The 12,180-nt window shown below is 41.7% G+C and overlaps 2 protein-coding genes across 2 annotated transcripts; one reads left to right on the plus strand and one right to left on the minus strand.

Moving 5' to 3' along the window:
• Positions 1–44: 44 nt before the first annotated feature.
• klhl20 (kelch-like family member 20) lies at positions 45–9,163 on the plus strand. The gene is made up of 11 exons (XM_014190644.2): positions 45–198; positions 824–887; positions 2,225–2,798; positions 4,069–4,227; positions 4,431–4,641; positions 4,852–5,035; positions 5,274–5,417; positions 5,570–5,703; positions 6,073–6,281; positions 6,486–6,592; positions 6,694–9,163. The coding sequence occupies exons 2-11, from the start codon at positions 865–867 to the stop codon at positions 6,776–6,778; spliced, it is 1,830 nt and encodes a 609-aa protein (XP_014046119.1). The 5' UTR covers positions 45–198; positions 824–864; the 3' UTR covers positions 6,779–9,163.
• Positions 9,127–12,058, minus strand: cenpl (centromere protein L). The gene is given in 6 exon segments (XM_045714657.1): positions 9,127–9,971; positions 10,069–10,465; positions 10,467–10,603; positions 10,701–10,952; positions 11,122–11,287; positions 11,405–12,058. Coding segments are annotated over 5 exon segments (963 nt in total). The 5' UTR covers positions 11,224–11,287; positions 11,405–12,058; the 3' UTR covers positions 9,127–9,896.
• Positions 12,059–12,180: the final 122 nt, after the last annotated feature.

A 12,180-nucleotide genomic window follows, 5' to 3' on the forward strand; every position in this document is an offset into this window, starting at 1 on the left:
GGAACTATGTGCTAGTAGAACACCAGCTAATAATCGTTCCGAGGGGGGACCTTGCGCTGAAATACACAACAATGCACATTTCCTGTTGATTGTAATTTTATGGAATGTCTAAAGAAAGCGTAGCTTGTGATTCTGCAATGTAGCTTTTGAAATATTGGCGATCTGTCACTTTGCTAGACGTTCGAATGGAAATATAAGGTACGTATTTGTTTTTGACCTGCATCTTTTATTGATCCAGTAACGATAGCATTTCTCCATGGAAAATAATTGTGGTAAGCTAACCTAGCCAGACCGTTAGCTCTAGCAGGAGGCGGCTAGCTAACGTTAGCTGCTTTCCTGAAAGTTGGCTAGAGTCGCCAGCTAGCTTGCTAAATGCTAACATTCGATGTTAGCGAGATATCTTTTTGTTGTTGTTGTTGAATGAAATGCAGTCTGCTAACTACATAGCCCTCTAAATATAACAATTAGCTAAATAGTAAGCGTCTGTTATTTCCTAGCTTAGTTTGAGTCTTTGTCTAATAGTAGCTTGTTTTTCTAGCTAGTTTGTTAGCTACAGTAGTTAGATTTCAATCTCATCTGGATCAACAGTACCTAGCTATTAGCCTATCGGCCTGTTAGCTGGTCAGCTATCTACCAAGACATTTCGAATAGGGTACACATTTGTCTAGTTAGTTGTCTAACTAGTCATTACTTGCATATCATGGTAACCTCAATATGGGGGAAACAGTGTGTTTTTTTCCCCTGTATGTTCCAGTAGTAGTGGCTTGTGTGGGCTAACATCCCTCCTTATAATAAATTGGAACTTGTTTTTCCATTCACAAAGGTTGGCAAAAAGTTGTGGGACCAAAGGTTGTTTTTCTGTGCATGGACGGAAAGCCAATGCGCAGGTATGTGATGACTTGAGTTTTTTTTGTGTGACTTGAATGTTTATATCTCATTCTGTTAAAAATACATGCTCATCCTTTGACATCCAATGACAATTGTGTCCTCGTTTAGTTATCATTCTTTATGAGAAATTATAGAAATTTCAGAGTGGCTGTTTTTTATTATTATGTAGGCTAGGTTTGCTGGAAATCGTCAAATCAACATGTATAAAAATGTAATATGATCAAAATGAATGGGGGTTAAGTTCTGTATGCTTCTATTATATAAGTGGAGTAGGATGCTTCACCTATGATTATTTGGAAATGACCCCAAACCAGTGAGGTCTTGGAGTTGGTTAGACAAGTTTTTCTCAACTCAACAATGTACATAACATCAATGGAGTTGAGTGGACTACATCAAGTCGCTGTCAGTCGATACTTATAAAAAATATAATTCTTAAACCCTTGTGGTGCCCCTATGTTTGTCTTCTGTAGCTGCTTGCCTTTCAATGTTTGCTGAAATCCATACTTTTTTAATAAAACTTTCATCAAATGCAACCACTGGCTGTTTCCTCCTATCAACTGACAGCAACTCCATGTAGTCGGAGGTACACTCCGCCGACAGTCGTTGCAACCCATCTCCCCAGAGATGAGAACCCCAGCTAGTGGTTGGTGAAACTGGGAGTGCTAGGCCTGTAGCCAGTATCACTTGCATCAATACCCAAACAGCTGTGGCCCCATGTTTCAAGGCCAATTTAGAGTCTTTGTGTTTTGACAAATTCATCCACGTAGAATCAACTTTTTTGTTGAAGAAAGACCTTATTTAGCCCGGTAAGAATTGATGTACCTTGGACCTCCTGTAAAACTAGATTTGAAAGACAGTCCTCATTTGTTCTGTGTAGTAGCCTGTGCTCCATTTACATTGTGTTGGAGGTCAGAGAAAGTCTCCTGTTGCCACTGCAAATTGAGCTATAATTGGAAGAGTTGATTACTGTTTGAATTGCTGAGGCAGTTGCTTGGGGGGTAACAGATGCTAGCTAAAGAGGCCTTGGATTGCACTCTAGACAATGTAAGTCATAGCCTAGTTGAAAGAGGATGTTTCTGTCTTGGTACTTGGTTCTTTCACACATAGGCCTCAACTGTCCATAGTTCAGACATAGCTGACGTCTGTTTAGCTTAAGGAATTAGGCTATTATGTCAACTTTGATTCTGGCTCCCACCAATACCAACATTGACAGTACCAACAAGACCAATTATTAACTTTGATTAGGTTTTGTGGTGGCTGTTTTTTTATGATAAATCAATGTTGGATTGTGGATGTTTATCCCTGATCTGTCTGGCTTTATGTGTCTGTTCTGCAGGGGTACAAGTGCACGCCCAGACAATACCGGAATGGACATCACCGCACGCTGCACACTGGGTGACCCCAACAAGCTCCCAGAGGGTGTGCCCCAGCCGGCACGCATGCCCTATGTGTCGGACAAGCACCCTCGCCAGACGTTAGAGGTCATCAATCTGCTACGCAAGCACAGAGAACTGTGTGATGTCGTGTTGGTGGTCGGCGCCAAAAAGATATATGCCCACCGGGTGATCCTGTCGGCCTGCAGCCCTTACTTCAGGGCCATGTTCACAGGCGAGCTGGCTGAGAGTCGGCAGACTGAGGTTGTGATCCGGGACATTGACGAGCGGGCCATGGAGCTTCTCATTGACTTTGCCTACACCTCACAGGTTACTGTAGAGGAGGGCAACGTGCAGACGCTGCTGCCTGCCGCTTGTCTGTTACAACTGGCCGAGATTCAGGAGGCTTGCTGCGAGTTTCTCAAACGTCAGTTGGACCCCTCCAATTGCCTGGGTATCCGTGCATTTGCTGACACCCACTCCTGCCGCGAGCTGCTGCGGATAGCTGACAAGTTTACACAGCACAACTTTCAAGAGGTGAGGTGGTCTCTTTTTTGCATACATGTGAGTCTGTGCACTCTCTGAGGCACAATCTTGAATCTGTTTATTTTATCATTTAGAAAATGTTGCTTGTCTTACCTCTGCTTATAAGAAGAACATTTTTGTTTTAGGATTAGTTACCGTAATTTACGGACTATTAAGCGCACCTGAATATAAGCCGCACCCACTGAATTAAAAAAAAAATGATTATTTTGAACATAAATAAGCCGCACATGTCTATAAGCCGCAGGTGCCTACCGGTACATTGAAACAAATGAACTTTAGACAGGCTTTAATGAAATACGGCTTGTAACAAAAATAAATAGGCTTTAACGAAACACGGCTTGTAACAAAAATAAATAGGCTTTAACGAAACACGGCTTGTAACAAAAAAAAAAAAATTTGCAGTAAGCTTTAGTTGTCTTTTTGCACCGAGTCAATTCCTCACGCTGCTGTTTCCAACGTCTTATCATCGACTCATTAAGACCAAGCTCCCGTGCAGCAGCTCTATTTCCTTTTCCAACAGCCAGATCAATCGCCTTCAACTTGAAAGCTGCATCATATGCATTTCTCCATGTCTTTGCCATGATGAGGATGACAAAATGACTACCGTAATCAGAATGATGGGAAGTTTGAGAGCGCTCGATTTAATCTAAACAGTAAATAAAAAAGTTGTTTGACCTTAACCCGTTCGGCAATTTCATTGGATCTAATGAAAGCTTCATGCCGCCAAAAAACTGAGCACGTCACAGAATGTGTTTTTTTGGAGAGAAAAAAATTGAAAGCGGGAAAAATCCATATATTAGCCGCGTCATTGTTTAAGCCGCGGAGTTCAAAGCGTGGGAAAAAGTTGCGGCTTATAGTCCGGAATTTATGGTAGTCACTTAGTTTAGCTATTAATTTGAAAATCCACACTGGTTACCCATTAGTGAGCTCCAGAGAGAGGTGTCTCTGAGTCTAATCTTAGCCCCACAGCCTGGCAATAAAGTTAGCCTAATCCCTTTTCTACATTGTGCATATATTTTTTTCACACCCAGTTTAGTGTTTCTATAAAGTTAAATCCCCATGTTATTTGTATCCTCAGGAAATAACTGCCGTTGATCTTTCAGAATTTTCAAATGTGAATTAGATGCTGCTGCCGGTTTAACTTGACTGCTTTACCATTCATCATTCTATTGAGCACAGCCCCTGTCTTTTTTTGTGGGCTTTTAACAGGTTTCAACTGATGAAAGGATGACTGAAGTAATTTTGCTTACTTTGCCCTCAGGTGATGGAGAGTGAGGAGTTCATGCTGCTTCCAGCCAACCAGCTGATAGACATAATCTCCAGCGATGAACTGAATGTGCGAAGTGAAGAGCAGGTTTTCAACGCAGTCATGGCCTGGGTCAAATACAGCATTCAGGAGCGCCGGCCACAGCTGCCACAGGTGATAGCTGCTGTGTAAACACTTGATCAGCTCATAGTATGAGATAGAATGTTGTTTTCCATTACTCAAACTTTATACACATTTTAGTTTTAGTTCAGAAAGGAAATGTAAGACATAAGACTAGCGACAGTGTGAAACCGAAAGTGCTTGTGTGTTATTCCACCTGGTAAGTAATTGATTCAGGATATGTTTTCTGGTTGTAGGTCCTCCAGCACGTTCGTCTTCCTCTTTTGAGCCCTAAATTTCTGGTGGGAACGGTGGGATCAGACCCTCTAATCAAAAGTGATGAGGAGTGCAGAGATCTGGTTGATGAGGCAAAGAACTACCTCCTCTTGCCCCAAGAGCGACCTCTCATGCAAGGGCCAAGAACACGGCCCCGGAAGCCCATCCGGTGTGGAGAAGTGCTGTTTGCAGGTTAGTGTCTTAGAACTGCCTAACATTACAGCATTCTTTCAGTACTTGTGTCTGATCACATCTGCTTTCAAAAGGTTTTCAAAATAACAGTCATGCCTAATTTGGCCAACAATGAATATACAAAATATGAATATACAAAATATTCCAAAGGGTAGGGTTAGAAGAGACAAAGTCCTACAAAGTGTTTTATTTCTTCTTTCATATTCGAAGTTGGAGGGTGGTGCAGTGGGGATGCCATTTCCAGTGTGGAGCGATATGACCCACAGACCAACGAGTGGCGAATGGTGGCTTCCATGAGTAAGAGGCGCTGTGGAGTGGGGGTCAGTGTCCTTGATGATCTTCTCTATGCTGTCGGCGGCCATGACGGGTCCTCATATCTCAACAGTGTGGAGAGGTTAGCATTTCCTTCCCTGTTTCTAAAACAATGTCCACGTGTCACCACCTCGTTAATGTTTATTTATAGGGCCTCATCCCAAATGGCACTATGTCCCCTACTGTATATAGTGCTCTGGTCAAAGTAGTGCACTAAATAGGAAATATTGGAACACCTGCCAGATCTTATCAAGAGGCTTATCTTCCTTCCATTGTTTAACCTCCTTATCGTACTGTACTGAACTCACTCTCCACAACAGGTATGACCCCAAGACCAATCAGTGGAGTAGTGATGTTGCACCCACCAGCACGTGCAGGACCAGTGTGGGTGTGGCTGTCCTGGGAGGGTATCTGTATGCAGTAGGGGGCCAAGATGGAGTATCGTGTCTCAACATTGTTGAAAGGTGACTATACAGTGTGTTCTATCACGCTGAGGCAAAGACAGATCATCTTGCAATACTAAAAGTATTATAATAAACATTATTACATGCATCCTAAAATATCACAGAAAGCTAACTCCTCTGATTAATCTGACTGTATGCATGATCTGTTGCAGATATGACCCCAAGGAGAACAAATGGACACGCGTGGCCTCGATGAGCACCAGGCGCCTGGGTGTAGCCGTGGCTGTACTGGGGGGCTTCCTCTATGCAGTGGGAGGCTCTGATGGCACGTCCCCTCTCAATACAGGTACATATGTATTACATAGAAAACAGTACAGTAGCTTTCATTGGTCAGCACGTCACTAAAAGGGTGTATACTCTTTTATTTATTTCTACTTATAAGTCACATGAGAAGCTTCAGAGATCCTAAGAAAAGAGATTCTAGAATCACATAAATGCCCACAAAGTTCCCTACAGAGATCTTTATCGTATTAGTTAGGCATTAAATGGAAGAATACTGACTGAAACAGGGAGGGACCACCTGAACTTGTCCAGTAAAAACACTTGTTTTTGTTTTCTTGCTACGTTTTGCTACAGTGTACCCTAATGAATATGACCCTGCTCTAACCCCCCCCTCTAACCCATACATGTTTGCGTTGCTCTTTTGTGAGCGCAGTGGAGAGGTACAATCCGCAAGAGAACCGCTGGCACACCGTCTCTCCCATGGGCACCAGGAGGAAACACCTAGGCTGTGCAGTGTACCAGGACATGATCTACTCTGTAGGCGGTCGTGACGACACTACCGAGCTGAGCAGCGCCGAGCGCTACAACCCCAGGACCAACCAGTGGTCACCTGTTGTAGCCATGACTTCAAGGCGTAGTGGGGTCAGTCTGGATCTCTTACATTTGACTTTTGATTGGTTTGGGTCTTTTATTTTAGGATAAGCAGGCGAAGTGTTAGACCTTTCGATCAAATCAGGTAATTTAATCAACTTTGCTGGGATGAACTAGATGAAATGTGGAAGAATAGGAAATGAATCAAACGTTGGCTTCCACCTGTTGATGTTTGGAGCATTGGTTGTCTTGCAGGTTGGACTAGCGGTGGTAAATGGTCAGTTAATGGCCGTGGGCGGCTTTGACGGGACAACATATCTTAAAACAATAGAGGTCTATGATCCTGACGCTAACACATGGAGGTAGGTAACTGCATGCAAGAGGTTACTTATGACGTATTACCCTAAGAGTGCTTGTGTTGAACCTGAGAGAACCTGTTATTCATTTTCTTCTTGTCCTCCAGACTCTACGGTGGAATGAACTACAGGCGACTTGGAGGAGGGGTTGGGGTTATCAAAATGACTCACTGTGAATCCCACATATGGTAACGCCACCAGTATAAAGGCCTCACCGTCGCTTGTGCCTCTGAAAGAAACATTGTTTATCATGCAAGGAAGGAAGACTATTAACTGTAACTCGTCCACAGCCGTGTAATTGGCAAGCCAAGGAAATGTCTTGAGTGACTACAAGATGTGTCAAGTCTGGAAGGCTTCTCATCTAGTAGTCTATGGTTCATCGCTCTATTCTGTACTTCCTGTATTATGACTTGACACGCCAAGCCAGCCAAGGCCAAGAAGAACCAACTGAATAGGCCTGCATCAATCACATGAGGAACTATTATTTATGACATCACTGCGGCAAGCACTTCATTTCCCCTTTTTCTGTTACTGAAATGGAATGATGCAGCTGCACTTTAGGATACAGTTCAGACTTTTGCTGTGTGACCTGTTATACTATACCAACATTGAGTTTACATTTAAATATTAAATGGGGCATGACGAAGAATTGTCAAAGAGAACTGATGTTTAACTGAAAATGTAGGATGTGGTCGCATTGCTTCTCCTGATCTTCATTGTGAATAGTTGAACTTGTTAGGCAGTTGTTTGAATCTCCTCTAAATTGAATGCACTGTGATTATAATTATTTTAGAATATTTTATTTTTTGGCTGTTTTTATTGGAGGTAGACACTGAGCATAACCTGGAGTTCTATATTCGCAACTGGGGGTCAATTGTTGGCCGACTAAGATGTTAGCACTGTGCTACTTACACAATATTACACTGAGTATACCAAGTATTAGGAACACCCCCCCTCCATACCATGTTCGATGGCACTTAAATGTTTTATATTTTCCACCCTCTGAATGGCACACGTACACTAACCATGTCTCACGTCTTAAAAGTCCTGTTTCCTCCCCCTCATCTACACTGATTGACATGGATTTAACAAGTGACATCAATAAGAGCTTTCACCTGGATTCACCTGGTCAGTATGTAAGGGAAAGAGCAGGTGTTCTTAATGTTTTATATACTCAGTGTATATAACTGTTTCATACAAGATTGTTATTGCCCATTTAAGGCTGGATAACAGTTGATATTATTTTAGGAGCAACTCCTTGACACATCGCTTGTGCGTTTAACATTATATGACACATTTCTGAGACAGTCTTGCACTTTAATCTATTATAGATTATTCTTGAGGAAAGAGTTGCATTGCGGTTAATCTGACACAGTAAGGAATAATAACCGGTTGATGCATTATGCATTTTAACCTATTATTTGGTGAGCATGCAAAACATGGATGGACATTCAGTAATATGCTTAATTGAAAAATGACTTCATCTTAACCTTATCAGACCTGACCCAGGCAATCCCTAGGTGAAAAACCTGAAATACACTACTTTCATTTATCTGTCTGCGACGCCCTGAAATTTATTCTCACATTGAAGTGTTTTGCCATTTTCTTTTCAGGACAACCATGGCTACAAGTAGAACACAAAATTATTTGACATGAACAGTTGCATTTATGAGTTTTATTCACAAATGTCAATGAAAACACAAGGTCCGCCAAGCAAAAACCTTATAGAAAATGAATTTATAAGATTGCTGTAAGTATAGAAATTGTTTTCTCAGTTGGAAATAAATATCCAACTATTCAGTGACAGCTGTGTGGAGTTTGTGGCAGCAACTGTGAGCTTATTACAGTATTATAGACACTATGTCCTGGGATGTCCAATCTATGTAGAAGAGCCTTTACCTTCTAATGACTCTTGTGGCTTGTGAACAAAACAGTGTGCATGTTTGTGGGTGTCTCAAGAGTTTCATAGTGGAGTCATGAGTTTGTAGTCAAACCGTTCAGACTTTACAGGCATTTTTGTGAGAACTGTCTTCCTTGTCTCACAAACACAGCTCCAGCTCAGCCGCTGTTAATTGCAGAAGAAATAGACGAATCCAATGCAAAAACCCAGAAGCCTGTTTTAAAAGGGGTGAAGGCACAAAAACGCACCAGCTTTACCGTGATACTCGAAGCATTTTAATGTCTATATAAATCCCATGTTACCATTGAGCATAAACATATTTCATCATGTGTTCTGCTGAAACTCTATCCCTATGCGTATGTATATCACCCAAATGTGTCGTTTGCTCACAAGTAATTATTAGCCTATACCGGTCATTCAGTGGTAGAGAAATTGCTACCTTCTGAAATGAATGTCCCTCTTTCACGCATAAGTATGGAAGCGTTTTTGGGGCAAATGTTTAGGAAGAAAGATGAGGGATGCTTAATTTCTGCTGAAGGTCTGAGATTTCTCTTTATGAGCTATAAGCCTTGATAAAACACGTGGCATTTTACCCTTATTAACTATTGTGGATTTGTCTGTGTACTGACAAAATAACCCATTCTGTTAATAAAAACCTTTTTTATTTCCAACTTTAATAAGCTCAAAAAACAATCTGTATTTGAAAGTATTTACAGGTTCTGTTAACCATTTAGGAAATCACTGCACAGGGATTACAGGGCTAGTTCTCTGGGAAACTAGGCTTTGTTAGTTTTCACTTAGCCACCTGATTCACTGTACTGTATATCTGGACTGAAAGGATTGTGTATATATAGAACTTCTGCCCAGGTTACTTGATGGCAATGGATTTACCATGTCTCAAACCTGATTATATAATAAATTATAAACTGGGTGGTTTGTGCCCTGAATGCTGAAAGCCGTGGTATATCAGACCGTATACCACAGGTATGACAAAACATTTTATTTTTACTGGTCTAATTACATTGGTAATCAGTTTATAATAGCAATAAGGTACCTCAGGTGTTTGTGGTATATTGCCAATATACCACGGCTACGGGCTGTATCCAGGCACTCCACATTATGCCTAAGAACAGCCCTGAGCCACCCCCAGGGCTTATTGCTTAATTATCACCCACACACTGACAGAACCGTACTGTGCAGTTTTAAGCAGTAGCACAATTATGTCTACACTTTTAGCTTGTAATGAATAATATCTATAGAGAACAAAAGCAGCAGGAATGGTTCGTTTGTAATGTATGCACTTGCCTTTTCATACAATACAGGTACTTATGCTATTTACAGGAATATAAGTGTCAAACAGTTTAATTTCATATGGACAGTAATTGTGGGGTTTACATGCACAAATGTTGATTAGATGGGCATCTTCAGGAGGGCACATTCTGTCAGCAGCTGCAGGATGGTGGTGATGTAGGTAGGGCTTGCTATCTGTGAAGGAAAAGAGATTGCAGATCTGTTTCAGTCATAACATTTCATTAGGATCTAAAGTTCTAGATACTTCTCCAGATGTGTGCATGATATCTACCTTGATTTTTCCACTATGGTGAGAAGAAACCAAAGCCGTGGAGAACTGCATCAGTGACCCAGCGGACAATTCTATCCTGAAGTGCCTGAAGAAGTGTGACTGCAGCCCTTTGAACCTGGTGACCTCCTCGATGCTGACATCTGTTGTGTCATCCTGCTGCACACTGTCCCAAAGCTCCCAGGCATCTTGTGGGTGGATGGTGTACTTAACATCCATAGGGGGTAGTGTTGGGAGGGTCCAAACCAGTTTCAGGTATTGGATGTTGATGGTGGGGTGGCACCCAATCCACAGGGCTACGAGCCACTGGAGGTTGGTAGAGTTGATACCAAGAGGGCCAAAGCAACAGTCAAATGTCTTTTCAAACCAGGATTTGACCAAAACTGTGAGAGACTCTGGTACAGAGCAAAGGCAAACTGACAAATTCTGATGGTAGTGATCGGAGATACTCCAAGTCACCATTGACGCAGGTCAGCCAGCCATTCCACACAACCTTCTGAGCATTATCTTTTGCAGCGAACGCTTGTCTGGAGAGAATCTGAGGATGAGAACAGATGACATTGAACACCACAATCGGATTTCACAGAAGAATATAGTATAGTACTATAAACTACATTTAGAGAAAAAAACCTTACCTGTATGAAAACCGTCTCAGCATCTTCATCCGTCTCTGCCAACCCAAGGACCACCGAGAAATTGACCTTGAAGCCCAATTCCTGGCCAACTTCAATCGCCAGGCCCTGTTGCTTCTCTGATACAATGAAAGCTGATAGATGCTTTGAATAGGATTTCAACTGAGTGTGTCTGAACTGGTACAAAGGTGTGACGTACGACAGTTCCCATTCCTTCGTCACCAGGAGAGCCACTTGGTCTGGGTCAACCTGTTTCTAGAGAGCAAAGAGAGAAGTCAGATGGCTGCAAATACTACACTCAAAGGATAATGTCTAAAAATATCAAACAGGGCTACAGAATCATGCCTACACATTAGTTGAGTCAACTTTACCCAATGATGTTGAATAGTTGTGAATACAACCATAATTGCTTTTAGCTACTTACTGTGATATCACGTGATTTTGGAGTTTTTCTACTTCTTGGTATTCTTAGAGCTGTCAGATGGCCTGTGTATCCCAGATGAGTTGCTTCAACGCAGCTTCGCATGGATCGCCTGTAACTCTTGCTCCTTCGTTGTGCCAAGACATTGTTGAGTGGGGTCTTTACAATGCTGTAAAGAACACTATGTTATGATAGGTAGTGTAACATTTATTTTACGCCAAGAAGTGTAAAATAAGAAAAAAAAGGAAAGCTGAAGTGATGAAAAGTAGAAAACATTGTCACAAACTTGCTATCATGGCCTTGTTCTCTGACAGTACACAAAAGGGTTGCTACTGCTCCGAACACCTGTGTGTAAACAGATGACAGACGCCAGGTGGTCACTGAAAAATACTTTGTTGCAACTGGTGTTAAAACAGTGTACAGTAAGTGTTTATTTTACATTTGTGAACTTGTGATATGAAAGTAGAGGGATTTATGTTTCTAAAACAGTACCGCAATTGAGAATCAATTCACAATTAGATTGAATATTTGGCTTCCAGAGCCAATTCGCCTTTTAAACAGAACATGTAAGGTCATTTGATTAAGGAATAAACTCCTTTTGTCCAATATTGGTCTAGAGGTACCCATAGCCGTATGGATCTGTGCAAAACTGCCAAGTTATAGTATATTTTTTATTTTTAGTCTTTCTCGCTGACGGACGATAAGGACCATTTGTTTCGAAAGCCGTATTGCAAGTGATGATTGACATTAAAACACAGCATTGGGATTGTAGTTCACATGGGCTAGTCGTCGGCGAAGCTAACCGCAGAAAACTGTAGTGTACAGAAGGCAGAATGCCTTTTTTGAGAGCTAGTTTTGGCTAAGCAGCTGGTGTTTTGATACGGTCTGATTTCCTCGCTCGCTGACCAACAGCTTAGTTAGCAATCTTTTTTTTATAACACTAACGTCGATATTAATTAACAATAGATAAGCGATTTCACTAGTTGTATACCTGCTCCGTTCCTCCATGACTGAAAAAAACAAACAACCGGAAGTGGATTTTGAACATCGCGCTTTCCCATG

This window comes from Salmo salar, chromosome ssa03, assembly GCF_905237065.1.
Source record: "Salmo salar chromosome ssa03, Ssal_v3.1, whole genome shotgun sequence".
In the NCBI taxonomy this organism is placed as follows: Eukaryota; Metazoa; Chordata; class Actinopteri; order Salmoniformes; family Salmonidae; genus Salmo; species Salmo salar.

Coding starts and splice junctions, on each gene's coding strand:
- klhl20 (XM_014190644.2), top strand. CDS start 865: ATGGACGGAAAGCCAATGCGCAG. Junction 4,642..4,851: donor TGGAGAAGTGCTGTTTGCAG/GTTAGTGTCTTA, acceptor TCATATTCGAAG/TTGGAGGGTGGTGCAGTGGG. Junction 5,704..6,072: donor CACGTCCCCTCTCAATACAG/GTACATATGTAT, acceptor TTGTGAGCGCAG/TGGAGAGGTACAATCCGCAA.